The sequence below is a fragment of the Pan troglodytes genome, chromosome X, assembly GCF_028858775.2.
Source record: "Pan troglodytes isolate AG18354 chromosome X, NHGRI_mPanTro3-v2.0_pri, whole genome shotgun sequence".
Lineage (NCBI taxonomy): Eukaryota > Metazoa > Chordata > Mammalia > Primates > Hominidae > Pan > Pan troglodytes.
In genome coordinates this window covers 50672722-50697629 of record NC_072421.2, presented here as the reverse complement: position 1 = coordinate 50697629, position 24908 = coordinate 50672722, and the positions used below count along the sequence as shown (strand labels likewise).

The following is a 24908-nucleotide window of genomic DNA, read 5'->3' as shown; positions in this document are numbered from 1 at the left end:
ATAAAATTACAGTAATTAAAATACTTTGGTACTAAGCACATGAATAGACTGATCAGTAAACCGTAATGAAGTCTAACCATAAAGATTCAAAGACAATTGTTTAGTATATAACTTTTAGTATATGATCTTATCTTTAAATAAGAAAAGTCTTTCTAAGCAAAACACAAAACCTGGGAGCTGGCCGGGTGCAGTGGCTCATGCCTGTATTCCCAGCACTTTGGGAGGCCGAGGCGGGCAGATTACCCGAGCTCAGGAATTCGAGACCAGCCTAGGCAACATGGCAAAACCCCGTCTCTACAAAAAATACAAAAATTAGCCAGGCGTGGTGTTGGACGCCTGTAATCCCATGAGAATCACTTGAATCCGGGAGGCAGAGGTTGCAGTGAGTGGAGATCGCACCACTGCACTCCAGCCTGGGCGATAGAATGAGACCCTGTCTCAAACAAAAACAAAAACAAAAAACAACCAACCAAACAAAAAAACCTGGAAGCCATAAAAGAGAAAATTGTTAAATCTGACAACACGAAAGTTGAAATTTAAAGCACCCGAAAAATACAAAAATAAAATCCAAAGAAAAAAACTGGGGAAAAGGTTTTGCATCTGATATGGCAAGAGGCTGGTTCCCTTAATATGTAATATATAAAGAGCTCTTGAGAATAACAGGAAAATGCCAACAAACCATTCAAAAAAGGAAAAAAGAACCTGAACAGGCAGTTCAGACAAAAAGAAAGTGGGCTTATAAAAACAAATGAAAGATACTCTGTTGGCACAGTGTCTCATGCCTGTAATTCCAACATTTTGGGTAGCCAAAGCAGGAGGATTGCTTGTGGCCAGGAGTTCAAGACAAGCCTGAGAAACATAGTGAGACCCTGTCTTGACAAAAAGTCTAAAAATTAGCCAGGCATGGTGGTGCACGCCCTGTAGTCCCAGCTACTCAGAGAACGCTGAAGCGAGAGCATCACTTGAGCCAGAGTTTAAGGCTGCAGTGAGCCGTGATCACGCCCCTGCACTCCAGCCTGGGCAACAGTGCAAGACCCTAACTCAGGGAGGGAGAGGGGAAGAGGGAGAGAGAGAGGGAGAGAGAGGGAGGGAGGGAGGGAGGGAGGGACGGAGAGAGAGGGAGGGAGGGAGGGAGGGAGAGATAGAGAGAGAGAAGCTCAACACTTACAATTAAAGCAGTATAGATTAATTTAAGCAATAAGATGTAACTTTCACCTATCAGAATGGGAAAAATCAGAGCGTTTAATGTACATTTTTTGGGGGGCAGGCATGTGGAGAAATACATGTGCTCTTATACCTTGCTACTCAAAGTGTGGTCCTTGGATCAGCAGCATCTGCATCAACTGAGAGCTTTTTAGAAATTCAGCTCCACCCCAGATCTACTAAATCAGAATCTGCCTGTTAATCAGATCCCCAGGTGACTTGTAGGTATATGAAACTTCGTAAAGCACTGCTCTGACACATTGTTGGAAGTATAAATTAGCATAACCTCTTTGGATCTTAGTATATTTTAAATATACACAATTAAACATTGATGTACTTTTTGACCTATAGTTCCACTTGTAGGACTTTATATAAAATATATAATCATGTATGTGTGTGAAGACATGTAAAAAGGTATTAATCACAACATTATTTGTCTTAGCAAAAACAACTTCAGTATTCATTACTTGAGTAAAGGCTAAATAAACTATAAAAAGTTCACTTGGTGAAATACTATTCAGTTATTTAAAATTTATTTAAGAAAAGTATATGTGGATACGGAATTATCTCCAGTATATATTGTTAAGCACAAACGGCAAGGTTCCAAGCAGTATTATAATCTGCCTTTTCTGTGTCCCATTATTATAATTCCCATTTTAGAGATAATGTAAGTGAGGCAGAGAGGTTAAATAACTAGCCCAAGGACATACAGCTGGAAATGGTAGATTCAAATCCAGACAGTCTTGTTCTAGAGCTTATGTTCTTCACACTCTGCCATATTGCTGCTCAGGGATAAACAACAAACTGTTAAAAGTGGTTTCCCCTGGAGTATGGGGCACTCCTTTTTCATTGTATATGCCTTTGTACTATGTGAATGGTTTTCCTTCTACAAGTATTGCTTTAAATAATTTAAAAATACTTAAAAACTGCAATTTTTCTAAAACCGAACTAATTCTCCTCCCCACTCTTCTGCTGATGCTAGTGACAGGCTGAATCATAAACTAGAGTGAAAAATCTAATAGACACTATATACTCCCTCTTATTTATCCCTCACATCTGTCTCATCAGCTATCAAGACTAACTGATTTTACCTCCTAGACCAGACATTTCTCAAACTTGCCCCTCTATCCCTGCATTATACATCACTTGGACTATAGTGTTCATTTCCTCTCTGATCCACCTGCATCTTTTCTCCCTACAAAATGCCAATGGACACATCTTTCCAAAATGTGAATCTGATTTTACTATTCTCCATGTTCTGGCCCAGTTTGCCTGTCTGGCCTTACTGTTCACCACTTCTCTTCCTCATATATCCTACCCTCAGGACACCATTGTTCCCCTTTCATTTCCATGATTTTAATATGCTATTCCTTCTCTAGAAGTACCTTTCATCTGAGTCAATTTCTACCCTTCCTTGACAACCAGATCTCAATTTGGATTTCCCCCTGGATGCAGACTGTTAGTAGACATTATATATTCTGTACTATGCATGTCAGAATACCTAAAGTTTCATGCTCCTTCAGTGTTCCATAAGAAATGTCCCCAGCATCAAAGCATTCCTGCCTGAATGCTGTGCCTTCACATTCCTTGTAGACTCCTCTGCTCCCCAACATGGATGCAGTATCCTGCAGACTGCTTCTCCAGATCTCCCCATGGCTAATTCATGGTTTTTCTTTGTCCTAAGTTCTCTCCTGGCCCTCAGCACTCTTCTTGGTCATGAAGGATTTCTGGGAGGCTTTCCCTTTTATTATCAATTTCAGGTTCATCATCTTCCCTTCCTATCCCTCTACCTGTACCTGTAGAGGAGGGAGGTTAGAATAGTGGTTAAGAACAAGGAAGGTCTAGGCTGCCAAGCTAATGAATTTGGACTTTTCCCATAAGTACTAGGAAGCCAGTGAAGAATTTTAAGCATGAGAGTGGCAGGACCAGATTTGCACTCTGAAAAGATGTATTCATTGGCATTTTGCAGGGAGAAAAGAGGCAGGTCAACCAGTTACAAAATGAATGCTATAGTTAAAGTGATTCAGGGATAGAGTGGAGGGGCAGATTTGAGAATTATATAATCTAGGAGGTAGAATCAATAAGTCTTGGTGCCTGATTAGACAGATGTGAGGGGTAAATAAGAGGAGGGAGTCCAGAGTATCTACCAGATTTCTCACCTTAGTAAATGTCACCTGTCACCAGCACCAGCACCAGCAGAAGAGTGGGAAGGTGTCTTAGTTCGTTTATGCTACCACAACAAAATACCTTAGCGTGGGTAATTTATAAAGAACAGAAATTTGTTTCTCACAGTTCTAGAGGCTGGGAAATCAAGACCAAGGCACCAGCAGATTCAGTATCCAGTGAGGGCTATTCTTTGCTTCAAAGGTGGTGCCTTGTTGCTGTGTCCTCACATAGAAGGAAAGCAAAGGGGAAAAATGCTGTGTCCTCACATAGCAGAAGAAGTAGAAGGGCAAAAGAGGCAAACTCTTCCTCAAACCCTTTTATAAGGGCACTAATACCATCCCTGAGGGCAGAGCCCTCAATGCCTAATCCCCTCCCAAGGGCCTTATCTCTTAATACCATCACCTTGGGAGATAAGTCCCAATATGAATTCTGAAGGGACATACATATTTAAACCATAGCAAAAAAGAATTAGTTTGGTTTTGTAAAAGTTGATTTTTAAGTGTTTCTTTTTTTTTTTCCCAAAGCAATACTTGCAGAAGGAAAACCATTCAAATAGTACAAAGGCATATACAATGAAAAATGAGTCCTCTACACTTCAGGGGAACATTGTTAACATACCATAATGCTATATTATTTTCCTTCTGAGGAACTTAGATTCACCTACCCCCACCTTCGCAACCCATTCCCCACTGAATTTCCTTATTTCCTTACTGCAAAGATAGTTCAACATACACAAATCAATAAATGTGATATACCACATTAGCAGAAGGATAAAAGTCTTATGATCATCTCAATAGATACAAAAAAAGAATTTCACAAAGTGCAACACGCTTTCATGATAAAAAAAAAAACTGTCCAAAAATTAGGTGTAGAAGGAATGTGCCTCAACACAATAAGGCTATATATGAGAAGCCCACAGCTAACATTATATTCCATGGTGGAAAGCTGAAAGCTTTTCCTTTAAAATAGGGAACAAGACAAGGGCACCCATTTTCCCCACTTCTACTAAACATAGTACTGAAAGTCCTACCAGAGCAATTAGGCAAGAAAAAGAAATAAAAGCCATATCAATTGAAAAGGAAGAAGTTAAATTGTCTTTACTTGTAGGTGACATGATCTTATACAGAAAACCCTAGAAGTCCACCAAAAGGCTCTTAGAAATAATAAAAGAATTCAGTAAAGTTGCAGGATACAAAGTTACCCTGTAAAAATCAATAATGTTTCTATACACTAACAACAAACTTAGAAATTTTAAAAATGATCCCATTTACAATAGCGTCAAAATAAATCTAAAATACTTAGGAATAAATTTAATCAACGAGGTAAAAATCTGTATACTAAAAACTATAAAATATTGATGAAATAAATTAAAGAGGACACAATAAATAAGACAAATAAATAAAAAATAAAGATATTCCATGTTCACGGGTTAGAAGAATTACTATCATTAAAATGTCCATACTGCTGAAAACAATCTACAGATTGAATGCAATCTCTATCAAAATTCCAACTACAGTTTTTCACAGGAATAAAAAATTCTAAAATTTGTAAGGAACCACAAAAGACCCCAAATAGCTAATGAAATATTGAGGAAAAAAAAAAGCTGGAGGCATCATACTACCTGATCCCAAATATACTACAAAACTATAGTAATCAAAACAGTATGGTACTGGCATAAAAACGGAAATACCATTCAATGGAACAGAAGAGAGAGCCCAAAAATAAATCCACACATTTACAGTCAACTGATCTTCAACAAAGGTGTCAAGAACACATAATGGGGAAAGCACAGTCTCTTCAATAAATGGTGTCATGAAAACTGGATATTCACATGCGGAATGAAATTGGACTCTTATCCTACATCATATATAAAAACCAATTCAAAATTGATTAAAGACTTAAACATAAGACCTTAAACTCTAAAACTACTACAAGAAAACATATGGAAAAGCTTTTTGACATTTGGCTTTGGCAAAGATTTTTTGGCTATGGCCCTAAAAGCACAGGCAACAAAAGCAAAAATAGGTTGGATTGCATCAAATTAAAAAGCTTCTGTACAGCCAAGGAAACAATCCACAGAGTAAAGAGACAACCTGCAGGATTGGAGAAAATATTTGCAAATCATATTTGATAAGGAGTTAATATCCAAAACATATAAGGAAATCAAACAAGTCAATAGTAAGAAAACAAATAACTTGATTACAAAATGGGCCAAAGATCTGAAGAGACATTTCTCAAAAGAAGATATATAAATGGTCAACAGGTATATTTAAAAAAATGTTTGACGTCACTAATCATCAGTGAAATGCAAATCAAAACCACAGTGACATATCACCTCACATCTGTTAGAATGTCTATTATCAAAAAGACAAGTGTTGGTGAGGGTGTGAAGAAAAAGGAACCCTTATACACTATTGGTAGAAATGTAAATTAGTATAGCCATTATGGAAAACAGTATGGGAGTTTCTCAAAAAACTAAAAATAGAACTATAATATAATCCAGCAGTCCTACTTCTGGGTATATATCTAAAGCAAATGAAATCAGTATGTTAAAGAGATGTTTGCACTCCCATGTTTATTACAGTACTATTCACAATAGCCAAGATATGGGATAAATCTAAGTGTCCAACAACACTTGAATGAATGTGTTATAAATGAATGAATAAAGAATGAATTTATTCTTTATTTATGATGAATAAAGATGATGAATAAAGAAAATATGTTATATATATAATATATATTTCATATATAAAAAATATATGTTATATATAATATATATTTCATATATAAAAAATATATGTTATATATATAATATATATTTCATATATAAAAAATATATGTTATATATAATATATATTTCATATATAAAAATATATGAAATATATATATACACACACACACACACACATATACACTGAAATACTATATAGCCATAAAAAAGAAGGAAATCCTGTCATTTGTACAACATGGATGATACTGAAGGACATTATGCTAAGGAAATAAACCAGGCACAGAAGGACAAATACCACATGATCTCATATGTGAAATGTAAAAAAGCTGAACTCTTACAGAGCAATCCCATTACTTGGTATATATACAAAAGAAAATAAATGGTTCTACCAAAAAGACACCTGCACTTGTTTGTTCATTGCAGCACTATTCACAATAGCAAAGACATGGAATCAACCTAGGTGCCCATCAATGGTGAATTGGATAAATAAAATGTGGTATATATACACTATGGAATACTATGCAGCCATAAAAAAGAATGAAATCACGTCCTTTGCAGCAACATACACAGAGCTGGAGGTCATTGTCCTAAGCAAATTAATGTAGGAACAGAAAGCCAAATACCACATGTTTAGCTCCCACTTATAAGTAAGAACAATGGGTACTCATGGACCTAAAGATGGCAACAATGGACACTGGGACCTACTAGATAGGGGAGGGAAGGACAGAGGGGGACAAGGACTGGAAAACTATTGGGTACTGTGGTTAGTACCCAGGTGTTGGGATCATTCATACCCCAAACTTCAGAATCACACAATATACCCATGTAACAAACCTGCACATGCACCCCCTGAATCTCACATAGAGGTTGAAATTATATTAAAAATAATAATTATAATAGTAAAACATCAAACTCATAGAAGCAGAGGGTAGAATGGTGGTCACCAGGAATGGGGCGGGTGGGGCAGGAAATGAGCTGTTGATCAAAGGCTATAAAGCTTCAGTTGAACAAGAGGAGTACGTTCTGGAAATCTAATATACAGAATAGTAACTGTAGTTAATAATAATGTATTGTATACTTAAATTGCTAAGAGAGTAGATCTTAGATGTTCTCACCACAAAAAATGATAAGTATTTGAGGTTATGGATATGTAAATTAGCTTTATTTAATCATTTCACAATGTTTACATGTATGAAAAAATATATTGTATATTATAAATGTGTACAATTTTATTTGTCAACTAAACCTTAATAAAGCTATACAAAATGAAATGAACAGCTTGATGAACTTGAGGTTTGTGAATGTAAATACCTCAGAAAGAGAAATTTCCCAAGGGCTTATGTGGAACATTGTGGAACCAGACAAAAGCCTTAATGAAAAGAAGCCTTACCAGGGAAGTACATATATGGCAACTGCTCACCAGCACTTATCTCCCCCTGACAAGGGCAGCAGTGATTCAAGAATTGCCCTCTTGGTCCTGGGAGCTTCCTCACCCTAAAGAAGAACATTCCTGTCCCTGGAACCTAAATACTTTTTAAGCAGCTGCCCTCTATTATACACATAGCACTGATAGCTAAAGGTAGGCTTCCAGCCTACCTTGGAAAGCAGCACCCCACAAGAGCCAAAATAGCAGCAGCCCGTATTTAGAAGTCACTTGAAAATCTGTTTTAAAACGTATGCTACAGTAATGGTTCTCAAACTTATGAGCGTGCATTAGAATCATCTAGAGGATCCACCACGATCAAGTCGGCTTCATCCCTGGGATGCAAGGCTGACTCAGCAAACGCAAATCAATAAATGTAATCCATCACATAAACATAACCAATGACAAAAACCACGTGATTATCTCCATAGATGCAGAAAAGGCCTTCGATAAAGCTCAACACCCTTCATGCTAAAAACTCTCAATAAACTAGGTATTGATGAAACATCTCAAAATAGTAAGAGCTATATATGACAAACCCACAGCCAGTATCATACTGAATGGACAAAAGCTGGAAACATTCCCTTTGAAAACCCACACAAGACAAGGATGGCCTCTCTCACCACTCCTATTCAACACAGTACTGGAAGTTCTGGCCAGGGCAGTCAGGCAAGAGAAGGAAATAAAGGGTATTCAAATAGAAAGAGAGGAAGTCAAATTGTCTCTGTTTGCCTATGACATGATTGTATATTTAGAAAACCCAATCATCTCAGCCCAAAATCTCCTTAAGCTGATAAGCAACTTCAGCAAAGTCTCAGGATACAAAATCAATGTGCAAAATTCACAAGCATTCCTATATACCAATAATAGACAAACAGAGAGCCAAATCATGAGTGAACTCTCATTCACAATTGCTACAAAGAGAATAAAATACCTAGGAATACAACTTACAAGGAATGCGAAGGACCTCAAGGAGAACTACAAACCACTGCTCAAGGAAATAAGAGAGGACACAAACAAATGGAAAAACATTCCATGCTCATGGATAGGAAGAATCAATATCGTGAAAATGGTCATACTGCCCAAAGTAATTTGTAGATTCAGTGCTCTCACCATCAAGTTACCATTGACTTTCTTCACAGAATTAGAAAAACGTACTTTAAATTTCACATGGAACCAAAAAAAGAGCCTGGATAGCCAAGACAATCCTAAGCAAAAAGAACAAAGCTGGGGGCATCATGCTACCTGACTTCAAACTATACTACAAGGCTACAGTAGCCAAAACAGCATGATACTGGTACCAAAACAGATATATAGACCAATGGAATAGAACAGAGGCCTCAGAAATAATGCCACACACCTACAACAATCTGATCTTTGACAAACCTGACAAAAACAAGCAATGGGGAAAGGATTCCCTATTTAATAAATGGTGCTGAGAAAACTGTCTAGCCATATGCAGAAAACTGAAACTGGACCCCTTCCTTAAACACCTTATACAAAAATTACGATGGATTAAAGACTTAAATGTAAGACCTAAAACCATAAAAACCCTAGAAGAAAACCTAGGCAATACCATTCAGGACATAGCCATGGGCAAAGACTTCATGTCTAAAACACCAAAAGCAATGGCAACAAAAGCCAAAATTGACAAACATGATCTAATTAAACTAAAGAGCTTCTGCACAGCAAAAGAAACTATCATCAGAGTGAACAGGCAACCTACAGAATGGAAGAAAATTTTTGCAATCTATCCATCTGACAAAGGGCTAATATCCAGAATCTACAAGGAACTTAAACAAATTTACAAGAAAAAAAACCCATCAAAAAGTAGGTGAAGGATATGAACAGACACTTCTCAAAAGAAGACATTTATGTGGCCAAACATGAAAAAAAGCTTATCATCATTGGCCATTAGAGAAATGCAAATCAAAACCACAATGAGATACCATCTCACTCCAGTTAGAATGGCAATCATTAAAAAGTCAGGAAACAACAGATGCTAGAGAGGATTTGGAGAAATAGGAATGCTTTTACACTGTTGGTGGGAATGTAAATTAGTTCAACCATTGTGGAAGACAGTGTGGCGATTCCTCAAGGATCTAGAACCAGAAATACCGTTTGATCTAGCAATCCCATTACTGGATATATACCCAAAGGATTATAAATCACTACTGTAAAGACACATGTACACGTATGTTTATTGTAGCACTATTGACAATAGCAAAGACTTGGAACCAACCCAAATGCCCATCAGTGATAAACTGGATAAAGAAAATATGGCACATATACACCATGGAATACTATGCAGCCATAAAAACGGATGAGTTCATGTCCTTTGCAGGGACATGGATGAAGCTGGAAACCATCATTCTAGGTAAACTAACACAGGAACAGAAAAACAAACACCACATGTTCTCACTCATAAGTGGAAGTTGAACAATGAGAACACATGGACACTGGGAGGGGAATGTCACACACTGGGGCATGTCGGGGGGTAAGGGGCTAGGGGAGGGATAGCATTAGGAGAAATACCTAATGTAGATGATGGGTTGATGGGTGCATCAAACCACCATGACACGTGTATACCAATGTAACAAAACTGCACGTTCTGCACATGTATTCCAGAAAGTAAAGTATAAAAACAAAACCAAAATTCATATTGCTGGGCCCCACCCCCAGAGTTTCTGATTCAAAAGGTCGAGGATGGGTCCCCAGAATTTTCTTTCCTACAAGTTCTCAGGTGATGCTGATGCTGGTCTATAGAACAACTTTGAAAAACACTATTTGGGGGTTGGGGGGACATAGAAATTTGGATGCAAAAAACTTGTGTTCAAGCCTTATGTGATTTATTTCACCTCCCTAAGCCTGAGTTTCTTCTTTTCTGAGGTGGACTTAGTAAGGTTATGAGAATGAAATGGAATGGTGTATATGAAAGTTCTTTATGAACTGTAAATGTTGCATTAAAATATTAGCAGTTAGATGGCTTTACAAATGGTACTTGCTGCCACACCTCCACCACCACCACTAAATTTTCTTGTACTTTTGTTCCCTCTCTAGCCAACTTTGTCCCACCAAGTCTATCAGGCAGCTGGGAAAGAACTAAAGCCAGGAAGGCCCTGAGTAGTGTTTTTTTTGTTTGTTTGTTTGTTTGTTTCAACACACTGGGCATGGCCTTGATACTGACCTTGACTTGACTTCTCTTTTCCTTTTCCTGGCCTCCTCTCAAACTTGCTCCTGGTTCTTCCAGCCCTGGTCTACTCTCACAGCAAAGAATAGCTCCCAGTGCTAATATTAAGGGTAAAAAACTGTCAGATGGAATTTTAAAAAAATAGTAAGACAAAGGAATCCACTGCCAAGCAGCAAAATTATGTGGGAAAAAAGCATTTTGCTAGGTTGGTGGGCTCTAGGCTGATTTCCCTGAGGGAAAAATCTAGATCTTTGAAATAGTTAAGTGAAATCACCAGTATAATTGCAGATTCCTAATTTAAGAATATGTCAGACAGTTATATCAGACAGTTGCCTGGGTAAATGATATGTCCATGTAGAATGGTGACATTTTTCTTTAGAAACCTCTTTTTATGGCTGGTTGCGGTGGCTCACGCCTATAATCCCAGCACTTTGGGAGATCGAGGTGGGCGGATCACGAGGTCAGGAGATGGAGACCATCCTGGCCAACATGGTGAAACCCCATCTCTACTAAAATACAAAAAAAAAAAAAAATTAGCCAGGCGTGGTGGCACGTGCCTGCAGTCCCGGCTACTCGGGAGGCTGAGGCAGGGCCATCTCTTGAACCCGGGAGGCGGAGGTTGCAGTGAGCCAAGATCACACCACTGCACTCCAGTCTGGCAACAGAGCACGACTCCATCTCAAAAAAAGAAACCTCTTTTTATTTAAAAGGTAATACATGTGTGGTGTATAAAATCTAGAAATGATTTAAAAGTATGAAAAATAAAAATAACCCTTAATTCCACCACACAAAGATAAATACCCACTGGTACAATATTAGTACATTTACATCCAGCCTTTCAATATGTGCATATCTGTATAAGAATATGTATATATGCATATATAGTTCTTGAATTGAACTTGTAATATGTTCAGGTTTATATACAATTTTTAAATTTACCATTATATTGTGAGCCTTTTTCAGGATCATTAAGTAGTCTTCAAAAACATGGTTTGTAATGACAAACTATTATTCCTCCATGTAAATGCACAATATGTTCTAACTCTTCCTAAATGTTGGACAGCGAGGATATTCCAAATTTTACCATTATGAATAACCCTGCAGTGGAAGACACTTCAAGTACATAAATAAATGTGTACATCTTTAATGGCTTTCTTAGGATAAAATCCTAGGAGTGGAAAAACTGGATCAAAGGATATGAAATTTCTTAAATATAATTCACATACCATAAAATTCACTATTTCAAGTGTGTAATTCAGTGGGTTTTAGTACATTCACAAGGTTGTGAAACCATTACCACTAATTGCAGTAAAAATACAGAGCATTTCACAAATTTGTGCATTATCCTTGTGCAGGAACCATGCTAATCTCTGTATCATTGCAATTTTAGTATATGTCAGCCAAAGCAAGCACAGTAGAAACATTTTAAGTCTTCTGATAACATATGCCAAAATTCCCTTAAGCAAGTGTGTACCCATTTCCATTCCCACCCACCAATGTATATCTATTTCCCCACAACTTTGTCAGCACTTACCTTTAAAAAGTATTGCCAATATGACTGAAAATGGCATTTCATTGTTTTGTCTCTATTACCAGCTCTTCCTCTTCTCACTGAACTATAGCTCTGCAGAGATCTATCGTCCCCTGTCTCCTTTGCATACATTCACCGTGGGCAGTCACATCCACGGCAACAGCCTCGGCTGCCTCCTCTGGATAGTGACCACATGTCCATACCGTGCCCCAACCTCTTTCTAGCACTGCAGTCCACACATCAAGCTGCTCGCTGGGCACACCTACCTACAGAATTTGCTAGCATAACAAACTAATATCTGAAATCAAACTCATGTTTCCTGAAGCTGGTTCTTGCCTATGACTTTGCTATTTAGATTAGTGATATCAGCCTTCTAGGTGCTTCACAGTCATCTGTTCTCTCTGCTTATGTAATTAGCAATCCAACGCTGTTGATTCTCTGTCACATTCTTCCTTTCTGCTCCATCCCCACTGCCATTGCTCTGATTTTACCTTTTATTGTGTCTATTCCATTAGCTTACTCACTTCTCTATGCTTCCAGTATCTATCCACATAATTTATCCTACACATGGCTACCATAATAACTTTCCTATAATACCGCTCGTACCATATTGCTCTCCTACTCTGGAACTTCCAAGGGCTCTCTCTTGCTTATTGGATTATGTGAAGTAAAGGCTTTAACTTGACTCTTAAGGCCCACCATGCTCTTGAATCATTCTAATTTCACTTCCTCTGTGCCTTATAAAAACTGTGTTTTCTTCCTTCATGGTATTCCTGTGCTTCTCACTTCTGTTCATGCAAATCTGGCATGGCCTCTCTCCCAGTCATCTTCAGTGGTGATTGTATTGACTCTTCCAAAATCAGCTCAGAGGCTCTGTGATGCCATTCTTGATTCAGGCAGCAGTGCTCTCTCCTTCTTTTGACTCTCATTTTGTTAGCATTTCCTTTCTGATACTTCTGACATTCCATCCTTTTTAATGGTTTTCTAGGTATTTTTCATCCACCCTCTACCACACTAAATTCCTTGAGCACAGGGATTACTTCTTCTTCATTTTGGCATGTTGCCTAGTACCTCTCCAAACACCTTAAATGTAGATAGAGGAGCTCTGTAAATGCTTGGACAAAACAATAGTGAAGACTGCCAATTTTCTTTTTAGAGCCCCTAATGACTCAGTTTCGGTAATGAATACTGTGCTAAGAAGGTACAGATGCCAGGTGACTCAAGTGTCATAGCTCATTCTTTTTTCCTCATTCTCCATATTCAGTCCATCAACAAATACTGTCAGCCCTACCTCTTCAAAATACCTCTAATCAAATCTCTTGTTCTTGTCCCAACTGCTACTTTCCTAGAACAAACCACCATTATCGCTTACCTATAATAGCCCCTTTAAATGGTTCTCTGGCTTCTACTGTTGACCCCCCCACACACAAATCCATCAGCCAAGTCAAGCCTTTATAAAACTTACATCATGTTAGTCCCCTGCTTAACAACCTCTAACAGCTTCCCATTTCACTGAGAATAAAATTCAAACTGTTTCAGCCTTTGGAAACTCCATGATCTGGCCTATGCACCTCCCCAATATCATCTCCCACTGCAGTCCACCTTGCTCACTGTGCTCCAGCTCTGCTGGGTCTTGGCTCCTCCTGATTGTCAAGTTGTATCAAAGCAGAGTGACTGGGTGTTCTTGTTTCTATTGGGGTCCTAACTGTTGTTGGTTATTGTCCTAGGGCTCCGTGTCTTTAGTAGTAGAGATGACTTGGGGAGTGGCCAGAAGTAGTTCTGAGGACTTTGAGACTTGACTCTGGGGAAAACCTTTATGGATTCCATCAGACCTCTGAAAAGTGGTAGGTCGAACAGTGAGTTTGAACTGAAAGGGATAATGGGCTTTAAGGAGGAAGATAGGAAAACTGGTATTATTCCTACAGCCTCTTTCCCAAGGGACGCTATAAATGTTACTGATAGAAACCAGAGCTGGAGGACAAACATCCTCCACCTTCTTTATCGCTTTGGGTGTTGGTTTAGGAAACTGGGCATCATGGCAAAACCTTTAAGGCTATCTGTTGAGTCAGATGGTGCACTGTGAACTTGATGCCATTTTCCCTATGTGCTCCTCTGAAGTCTCCCTTAGCCCTCTGGTGTTGCACCCTTAACTTTTGTACATAGAAGGGAGAGGGAAAAAAACTCTTTCATTATTCAGATTCTGGACTTGCTCCCCTTGCTCCTAGAAGCTTCGAAATATTCACTATCCACCTCTTTGCCTTTAGGATCATTGATAAGATCAGCCAGCGTTTTCCCTCTTCTGTCAGTTAAACAAGTCTATGACTGGTATGTTTTATCACACTATATATAGAAAAACTAGAAATTTCTCTCTAGCCCATTCTGAAAGAGAATCCCGAGTACTGCATTTCTAAAGTACTAAGCATTTTCCTACCCGCTGCTATGTGCAGAGCTTTCCCGAGTCATCTGTATGGTTACTTCCTGCCAACCTTCTTTGGAAAAAGAGGTGTCCCCCTGTGTCTTAAAGATTTCAATGTGAAAATGGAGAAATGGAAGCAGAGGGTCAAATGTAATGCCCTAGCCAGAGGAAGTTATCACTCCCTATGCAGAAAGACAAAGATCACCCCTGACACACACCACAGCATTTGTGGGGAGTCTTTATTTCCACTCGAACATTCCCTTCTTTTCTTATTCCCTACCCTGGGTTTCTTTGTAGCCAGGGATGGATTCTGAGGTGGAGGGTGGAGAGGGGGACCCAGCAGATTTACATGGAAGAACTTGAACTGGCTATTCAGAGGAGGTGGGGAGAGGAGGGGAGGCAGGGAGGCAGAGCTGGGTACCAAAAGCCCCTTCTCCAGAGAGTATTCATCTCTCAGATGACCCAGATTATAGCTTTCCCAGACTGATGAGAAAGCCATTGTCCTGAAAGTTCTCTTTCAAATTACACACACACACACACACACACACACACACACACACACACACTTCCCCCCTTGGTTGGGTCTATAATAAGGAAGGGTTTCCTGATTACCAGGCTGCAAGGACCCCAGCCAACAGTGGGTGGGGGTGGGCCTTCAGAGCTCTGTGTCCCTCCATGGTGACCAGGCAGCTTTTCCCCTCTTCTGTCAAATAAACAAGCCATGCATTGTTCTGTCCCCCGGCTTGTCTGTGGGCTTCCCTTCCTGCTGAGCCTGCCAGAATGAGCTTGGGCTTCTTCGTGTGGGGCAGGTGGAATGTGCTGTTTGGAGGGAGGCTGGAAGAGCCACAGAAAATAAACAGAGCTAATCAAGGATGTTATTTTGTGCTTCTATTTATACAAATACTTTAAAAAGTGGAAAGTACCCACACTCTGTTATGGTCCAGGCCTCAGGTTGAGCACAACCACAAGCAACAGGGGTTACATTTTCCTTTTTCCCCTAAGTTAGAGCAGAGCCATGGTTTTCTTTCTGCTCATCTTCTCCCAAGTATCTCTTCAGGGGTCTGCTGGGAGCCAGGCTCAAAGACAGATGGTGCTATCGGAAGATACTGGGGTGACAGCTGACTAGGGCAGCTGGAGACTGACTCCTTTCAGAATTGGTCCACCTCCACCCCTCACCTCTCACAAGAGCCTTTATAAGGCCTCTCCTGGGAGCCAGCTTCTGGCTTTTCTGCTGCATGTGCCCACCCTCCTGTGCCCCCATGCCAAGTTCACGTCTCCTGAGTACTTGGAAAAGAAGCAGTCATCTTTACCGTCCCCTGAGCACAGGAGGTCATACTTGATCATGTTATCTGGAACTCAGCTCTGCTAAATGGGAGCATATGCCCTTTTCCCTCCACCACCTCTCCCAACCTCTTCCCCAAATCCCAAACTGGCTAAACCGCTCAAGTTTCTCTCTCATCTTCCCTCAACGAAGGATTTCTTGAGTATACACTGTCTGTGCCCACCTGCCTACTCCTCATCTGATGACATCCCAACTCTCATCTTCGCACCCTTTCTCCCTACCTCAGCCAGCCCCATGAACATGCTTGCACCTCTACTCACAATTTTTTCAGCCTCACCTGGCCACTGGCAGGGTCACACTGATAACAAACCAGTTGCTCTTTATTTTATTAGGAAGTGGGGATTGGCAAACTTCTTCAGGCAAGCGTTTGCATGGGCTGGGCCACTGAGCAAAAGGAGAAAGACATTTGGCGACCAGAAGAGCAAGGGCGGCCGGACACCCAGGCCTGAGGAATGAAATGAAAAGAGATTTTAACCTGATGCATTTTTTGGACCAGATTATGTCCTGGTATATTGCCACTCAGAATGTGGTTATCACACCAGGAGCATCAGTATCACTCTGGAGCTTATTAAAAGTCAGAACCTGGGCCTCGCTGAATCAAAATCTGCATTTTAACAAGATCCCCAGGTAATTAGTATGCCCACTACAATTTGAGAGTGCTGTTCCAGAGCGTACTGGGTTTGGCGTTTGAGCCTTCTCTTAACTAGTCCTTTCTCTTTTCTCTTCATTTGGATTGAAGAAATCAGTTTTCTTATTGCTAATGGTACCTCGCTCATTATTATTTTGCATACGGGTAATATTAAAAACAGATAGCATTTATTGAGTGCCTTTCACATGCCAGGCATGTTTTATAGATGAGGAAACCAAGATTCTGTGACATGCCCAAGGCCAAACAACTAGTGAATGGTAGAGCTGAGACTGTAAGCCAGATCCATATGCTCCTCAAAGCTCCCAAACTTTCCCCTATACAGTTGATAAAAGTCAACCCAGACTCTCCTGTGAGATACAGAGGGAAGAAAGGGGAAGGGGCCTCCAGGCATGATTTCTCCAGAGAGGAAAGGCCCTAGCATACATACTTCATGTCCTAAGGGAGTTTGCATAAGCCCTCTCAGGAGCCAGAAATTACTGGAATTGAGGCCAGAGGCCAAGGGAAACTGGAGTAGGGAATTGGGAGTGTTAATGAAAGGAAAACCCTGACTCTACTTCCCCAAGATAAATTAAATCCTGGTGCCTGAGCCTGGGCTTAGGGGGTGCAACAAATCCACATAGGGCTGCTCTGGATTCTGGCTACTGCGCTAATCACTTAGGGCATCATTTGGAACCTCAGCCTGGGGCCTAGGACTACTACATCATAGCATGCTAGAGTGGGAAGGGTCATTTGTGACGATTGAATTCAATGTTTTATTTTACAGGGAGGAAACAGAAGCCCAGAGAGTGGGAGTAAGTTGCCAGAGGTCAGAGTGAATTCATGGCAGATCCAGGGACACTGACCCCAAACACCACATTTCTAGCATTGCTAATGGGCACCTTTTCTGGAGTTGAAGTCTCTGGTGTAAAATTGGGTTTTCTTTGGATCTGCTCAAGTCCGCATAGGAAGTGCAGACCCCTGTAAATACATCCGAAAATGTTTGTGAGCCTTCGTATCTCACCAGGACCTTCACCTTGGAAAATCTCTCAGTCACTTGCCCCCAGCTATATAAAATCAGCTGGAGTGCTACTCCTCTGGACCTGGAGGCTGCTAGTCCTGGCTTATCTGTACTTTTCTGGGGCCCAGAGGACCTGCAGAGATGGCTGGGTGGGGTCAACTCAGTCCAGGAAGCACAGGAATTCTTTTAAGTGTATGTGTCTGGGGTATTTTTCTCTCTCACTTACGTGTATTTTTAAAAATTCTTTTTAGACACCCGCTTTATCTTTCCCAAACATCATTTCCTTGCTCCTTTCCTGAATTCTAGCAGTGGCTGGGGGCCCAGCTTCCTTATTGGCCTCTGAGCTGCCGAGGGGGTGGGCCTGGGCTCAGAGGAGGTTGGAGTAGGGAGCAGCGGGGCTGTTTATGCTGCTGGAAGTGCCTTTCATCCTTCCCTTTGACACCAGGGTGCTGGCTGGTTCCTGGAGCAGCGTCTTCACTCCTATCCAGCTCTTGACACTGGCTTTCGTTCCCGAAGGCTGTGGCCATATCTAGGTCCATCCAGGCTGATGGTCATACCTTGCCTTCAGTGCTCCTCCTTCCTGTTCTTAGAACTGGAACCTGACTGTGCCTGAGCCCCTTGGATCACACTCAGCATCTTGGGCTGATGGTCCCTCGCCCCAGAAGGTCTTCACTGGAGGGCAGATGGGTCCCAGCTAAGGGAGGACGCTGGCTGGAGGGTTTGTCAACGAGAGTCTGAGCTAGCCGGATACCCCGCTCTCTCCCAAGCCATCTCTCCACCCTGGGCAACTTCCATGGTAGGTACAGCCAGTAGCCATGGCTGCTGCCACTCTTCCCCCTCTTGCTTTCTTTCTTCAATATCTCTTTCTTTTTGCTTCCTAAGAAAAGCATTTTGGAGTAATGAAGGATGGGATGAGGTGTGTGCTTATTGATAGTGCCTGAGCCAGCCTTAGGAGAAAGGCAAGCACTGGGGTCACTGCCTTCACATCTTGGCCTAGAGCTGCATGGTTGGTCGTAGGCATTTTCTTACTTTTCTGTTTGTTTCTCCTCCTCTCTCTCCCCACTGCCTATGGAGGGAATGGTTTCAGCTCTAGGACTAATGAGACCTCCCTTTGCTGACTGCTTCTTGAGGGAATTGCTATGGGAAACCTCAGGAATACAGGCTTTTTCAGATAGACTCTTCCTTGGAGAGGAGGGGTCGTGTGGTATCCTAGGAAAAAACTGGAGGATCTGAGTTTCATTCCCAATTCTGCTGGTTATTAGCTATGTGCTCTTGGCAAATCACTTAAGCTTTATGCATCTCTGGTTCTCCATTTGTAAAGTGGGGATAATAACTTACCAGCTGGACATGGTGGCTCATGCCTGTAATCCCAGCACTTTGGGAGGCTCAGGCAGGAAGATTGCTTGAGGCCAGGAGTTCAAGACCAGCCTGGCCAACATGGTGAAACCCCATCTCTACAAAAAATACAAAAAAATTAGCCGGGCACGGTAGCATGCACCTGTAGCCTGTAGTCCTAGCTACTCAGGAGGGTGAGACAGAAGGATAGCTTATGCCCAGGAGTCTGAGGTTGCAGTTAGCTATGAGTGTACCATTGCACTCCAACCTGGGCAACAGAGCCAGAGAGGCCCTGTCTTAATAATAATAACAATAATAAAACTGTTTCACATAAGGTTAGAGAGATGATTAAATCAGTTAATGCATGTGAAATGCTTAGTGCCTGGCACATCTTCAGTGTTCAATAAGTGGTCCTGCTGTGTGTTTTCTTTAAGTTTATACAGTATGTCAGGCACTATGCTGGTTGATTTCACACATGGGACTGCATTTAATCCAAAACATAACTCATGAAAAACAGATGGTCATCTTCCCCATTTTGCAGATAAAAAATCTGCAACTCGCAGAAGTGACTTGCCCGTGGCCACACAACTACAGTTTGAATGCAAGTGTAGACTGACTTCAAGTCTAGGGCTATTCCGAACTAATAATAGGCCAAATAGTAGACCATATAGATAGTTTATTCTCCTGTCCCAAACTAGGGTTAGAAGGCTCTAGCTCTGGCTCCAGCTCCCTCTGTTTGGATTTTTCTTCTTCCAGTCTTTAGTTTTCTCTGTGTCCTAAAAGCCCCCACTTCCCTCTTCTGTCTACTTTGGGATTGGTTCCTACTCCTGGAGAAACCCTAGAAAGAGTAAGGGGCCAGCCAGGCGCAGTGGCTCACGCCTGTAATCCTAGCACTTTGGGAGGCCGAAGCGGGTGGATCACCTGAGGTCAGGAGTTCGAGATGAACCTGGCCAACCTGGTGAAACCCCATCTCTACTAAAAATACAAAATTAGCTGGGCATGGTGGCACATGCCTGTAATCCTAGCTACTCAGGAGGCTGAAGCAGGAGAATTGCTTGAACCAGGGAGGCGGAGGTTGCAGTCAGCCAAGATTGTGCCATTGCACTCCAGGCTTGGCGACAAGAATGAGACTTCGTCTCAAAAAAAAAAAAATAGTAAGAGTCTTTGTAAGGTATGTTTCACAGTGTGGCAAGGTAGTGGTACAGTAGAACCTCAACAGTGGATGGTACCCTAGGTGTGGGTACTCTTGAGCCATCAAAAGGTACAAGTCTGAGCTAATAACCATTATTATAGTACCTGCTACTTACTGACTACTTGCTGTGCATCAGGCTGTGTCCCAGATGCTTTGAGAATACTATCTCTAATCCCCACAGTCACCTAGCCAGATAGGAATTATTGTTTCCTTTCTCAGATAAGAAAACTAAATTTCAGATGGGTTAAGCAACTTACAGATACACACATCTAAAGTGGCAGAGGGGATCTGAACCTACATCTGTCTCACTCATTTTTCACCCATTGCCTACTGGCTTGGTATAGTTGGTGAGATGAGACTGACACACATGAAATGATGATGGGCAATATCAAATATCATATTATTATGGACCCAATTGTGAGGGCTAGATTACCCTGAACAAGCTTCCTGGAGGAGATGGTACTTGAGCAGTACCTTGAAGAACAGGTAGGATTTAGGTTAACAAAAGGAGAGGGGGCATTCCAGGCAGAGGGAACAGTCATAGTCATAACTATGATTGGTCGAGGCCTTGCCAGGCCTGATTCAAAGCACTTGCATTGTCTCATTTGATCTTTCAACAATCCCATTTGGTACTATTATCCACATTTTACTGCCATGAAAACTAGGGCTCTGAGAAGTGAAGTCACCTGTCTAAAGCAACAGAGCTAATAAGTGGTAGAGCTGGGATTCAAACAAAGGTGGTCTGACCCCAGAGCCTGTGTTAGATCAACAGGAATATCAACAGCAAAGGCACAGAATCAGGAAGGGACAGAGCTGGTTGCAGGCTGTGATTGGAGCAGAGAAATGGGAGATTGAGCTGATGGGTAAAGATAGCTTATTGAAGACTTTGAAACTGATCTAGTTTACGTTTGATGTGGGACAGAGTAAGAAATAGGGAGCCAGTGAAGATTCTTGAATAGGAGAGTACCCCAATTCAGTTGGCGTTTAACATGATATGACCTAAAAGCAGTGACTGGAGGTAGAACAAGGCAGACAGGCCGGCAGACTTCTGCAGTATTTGGGGCATAAAGTTTCAAGGGCCTGGACTAGAACAGGAGCTGCTGGTGGTGGGTTCTGGGAGAAGAGCTGTGGTTCTGTCTAATGGCCACAGTGAAAATGGAGGGGGGGGGTAGGGAGAGAGAGAGAGAGAGCAAACCAGGGCCAGAGAAACATCATAAAAAAAAGACTCAGTATAACTCAGTGTGGGATTGGATGGTTAGGGAGAAGGTGGCACCAAGGCTGACTGCCCGCACTTTAAACCCAGAACTCAAGAACCCTAAATATGGAAAAAGGCTTGAAATAGGAAGGATACCCTGTTCACCACTATATCCTCAGTGTCTAAAAGCGTAGGTCATAGTAGATACCCATGGTACATAGTACTACTACTGGTAGATGCTTGACAAATAGTTGTTGACCGGATAACTACCTGGTAGCAGCAGCTGGAGAGATTTCCCGGCAGTGTGGCTTGTGTGTAGGACTCCAGAGCAAGCATAGCCCCCAAGGTCTCCTTGTGCCTTCAGCCCCCACTCTGGGCACTCTGAAATCAATAATAGAACAATGTGGTTACAAAGCTAGGGACTTCACCTGGCTTTCCTCCGCTTAAATCTTAGCCACTGTTGCTGACCTGTGGCTCTACTTCCTGGCCTTTGACAAACAGCTTCCCCTGCCCTTCCTCCTATACCTCCTGGTCTGTATCTGGCCTATTACCACTCAATCCTTGTTTTCCCCAGCAAGGCTATTCTTCTGAAGACTATCTTTTTAGGCCTTAGCCCTCTAGAGCCTTGTACTACTGAGATCTTCTGTGCTTCTGCTGGGGTGAGGGGCATTTCCAGCTAGGATGGAATCCTCCAGCTTGAGTGTGACCATGAATGCTCCTGGGAGGTAGAGAGCTGCTTTATCTCACGATATAGCCAGCTTGTTGAAGGCAGGGGCCCTTATCCTATTCAACCCTGTACTACCAATGCCTAGTCTGGACCCTGGCACAGTAAATATGAATAAATTGATGAAAATAATTTTTCTGTTTACTTCTGTATCATCTACTTATTTATCATGTTTCTTTTACTCTGCCATTCATCTCTTTCCCTGTCATCCATTTCTCTCTACTATATATTTCTCTACAATCTTTCTCAGAGTTTTCTCTTTTTCTGTCATTTATTTTCCCCTCTATCATCTCTCCTTCTTATCTCTATCATTTGCCTGGCGCTTCCAGCATCTCTCTCTCTCCATTCTCTCTCTACTCTCCCTCCTTCTGTCATTCTCCCTCCCATCAATCACCTTTTTATCTCCTGGCATTATCCATGCCCCACATGTACTCTTCACCACACTACTCTTCCCCACTCACAAGGGTGGCAACTGCTCATGCAAAGTATGCCAGGGGACAGCGATGGGTTCTGTATGTGGCAGTCAGTGCAAAAGTTGTGGCTGCATTCAGAGTCGTGGCCTCAGGCCTATTTCCCTTTATATACCCCTGACCTGCTGAGCAGCCAATCTCCTCTGTCAGCCTAACATGGTGCATTCACCACTTTGTTCTATCTTCCCTCACAGGAGTTGGGGCTTCCTGCCACCAGTTTGCCTACCAACTCAGGTGTCTCACCTCTGTACCCATCTTATCTTTCACTCTGTCAATACCTATCCCATGCTTTGTTTGAACCAGCTCTGTCTCTCAATTTAGTCTGTAAGCTCTCAAGAGCAAAGACTGTATTGGATTCATCTCTGTAATCCCAGAGTTACACGTAGAGGACACACAGTAAACATACAACAAATGCTTATTCAATGAATGGCTAAAAATTGGAGAATTGACAGCCCAGTGTTGACCTGTTCAAACTTTTCAATCACTTGCCCATTCCTTTCTCAGAGAAAAATGGGAAGATTGACCAGATTGATTTTCTTTCTCAAAGAGAAGTGAGGATGTGCTCACTGTTCATTAGGCAGCAGCACTCATTTATTCCACAAATATTTATTGAACATCTACTATGTGTCCAGCACTGTGATACGTGCTCAGGATACTCTTGTGAACAAAGCAGCCCTATGAAGCTGACATTCCATATCTCCAGAATGAAGGAGACTTGAGAACTAGGAGCTCAGGAGGGCCACTAAGATTCCCACACCAGTTCCTTGCAAGATGTTCTACTTTACTGAAGGAAAAGAGGGGGTGGGGCGGAAGCTGCCTGGGAAGTGATTTCAGCTCTGGTTCCTTCAGCCCACTTCCTGTCCCTTTCTTGCTGTAGGAGGAACGCCCCTGTCAGTAGGCCGCACTCATGGCATGTGGCCAAGCTGCTGGAGGGATGCCCTGAAGCAGCCACCACCATGCATTTCCCTTCTGAAGCCTTCAGCTTGTCCTGGCATTCCGGCTGCAACACAAGGTGAGTCTAGAGCCCTCCCCTCAAGACAGGCTGGAGGGTAGACAACTTGGACACTCCTCCTCCTCTGCTCTAGTCCCTGTTGGATGTTAGAGCCTCAAGTACTATAATGGAAAAGCAAGTGGGAGTCCAGAGTACCTGAGTTCAAGTCCTAGTCTTTTGCTAATTCTCTGTGATTTGGGGCTAGTCCCTTTCCTTCTGGACGATGTTTCCTTGAAATACCTCATTGGGCTTACAAGACACCACACTGTCCTGCTTTTCATTCTATTTCACTAGCTGTTCTTTCTCCGTATCTCTTTTCCTAATTCCTTTCATTCTCCTGTCTCTTAATGTAGGAGGACCCCAGGGCTCAGTTCTGGCCTGCTTCTCTGTCAATGGCGACTCACTGGTGCCCTTATCTGGTCTTTATTACCTCTGTCACATAGCCAAAGCCTTCAAAATAGGGACCTTCCTGAATAACCATTGTTGAAACAGTTGCCCAAGAGGCAGACAACGTTTTCTTCAGGCTGAGAGCCAGCAAAGGTGCTGCCCTTCACTGCCTTTTCCCTTCCACAAGAGCTTCCCTCCAAGAAGGGATTTCTGTTGCAGGTTCAGAGAAACTAAGGGTTGAGTTTACCCCAATTCGGTGACTTTATTTGGAAACCAAGGGCTCAGGGCACAGGCAGTTTTGTTCTGGAAGAATATGCAGAAACACACTTTGACATTCTTGAGCTTGGCTCCTGTTTGAGTGAGGATTTGTTTTTGTTTTTGTTCTTTTCAGCAGGAATAGTGGTGGAGTGGGTAGCAGGTTCCCTCGCCAATAAGAAATTGATGGATTCCTCGCCCAGAGAACAAGTGAGCTGTCTGACTAAGGGGCAAGGCAGGGAGCAAGAATGAGCAGAAAATGACCTGAGGGTCTCATGGGCTGCTGCCACAGTTCAACTCTGGCTTTCTAGACTATGGCCTTTCTGAGAGCAGCCTGCAACCTCTCGGGTTCTAGTCAAAGGGAGTTACTGGCATGACTTGGTTCAGTTTGGCTTTGTGTTTGGGAAATGGTACTTAAAATTGAAGATTGCATCTGATCCTAGCCCTTCCCTTGGTCTTCCAGGTTTGGCTTTGCTGTGGGAGTTGGGGGAGGCGTGGGTGGGCAGAGGCCCCTATACTATCAATACTAGTATTAGAGAGGATCCTGATGGCAAAAACTAATAATCAAGAGAGTAGCAGCTGCCATGTATTGAACCCTTGCTAGGTACCTGGGCTGTGGTAAGGACTTTACATTTGCTATCTGCTTTATCTACACATCAACCCTCTGATATAGCTATTACTATTATTCCTATTTAAAAGACCATATGGCAG

General features: G+C 41.9%; 1 protein-coding gene and 1 pseudogene across 6 annotated transcripts in view; one reads left to right on the top strand and one right to left on the bottom strand.

Annotated features, from left to right (window-relative positions):
• Positions 1-24908, top strand: part of SHROOM4 (shroom family member 4) — a 250223-nt gene that overhangs the window by 152987 nt on the left and 72328 nt on the right. For 4 of the 6 annotated variants that reach the window (XR_010154763.1, XR_001714036.3, XR_001714035.3 and 1 more), the window contains exon 3: positions 23442-23576. Coding sequence is in view for 2 of the 6 variants with exons in the window: in XM_016943400.4 (XP_016798889.1) it covers positions 23442-23576 (135 nt within the window). In the remaining 4 variants the exon portion in view is untranslated. Of the gene's footprint in view, positions 1-18033; positions 18445-23441; positions 23577-24908 lie in introns of those variants that run through there. The other 2 variants (XM_016943401.4, XM_016943402.3) reach the window with 2 other exon arrangements.
• On the bottom strand, positions 12024-12124 carry LOC112207152 (U6 spliceosomal RNA; annotated as a pseudogene).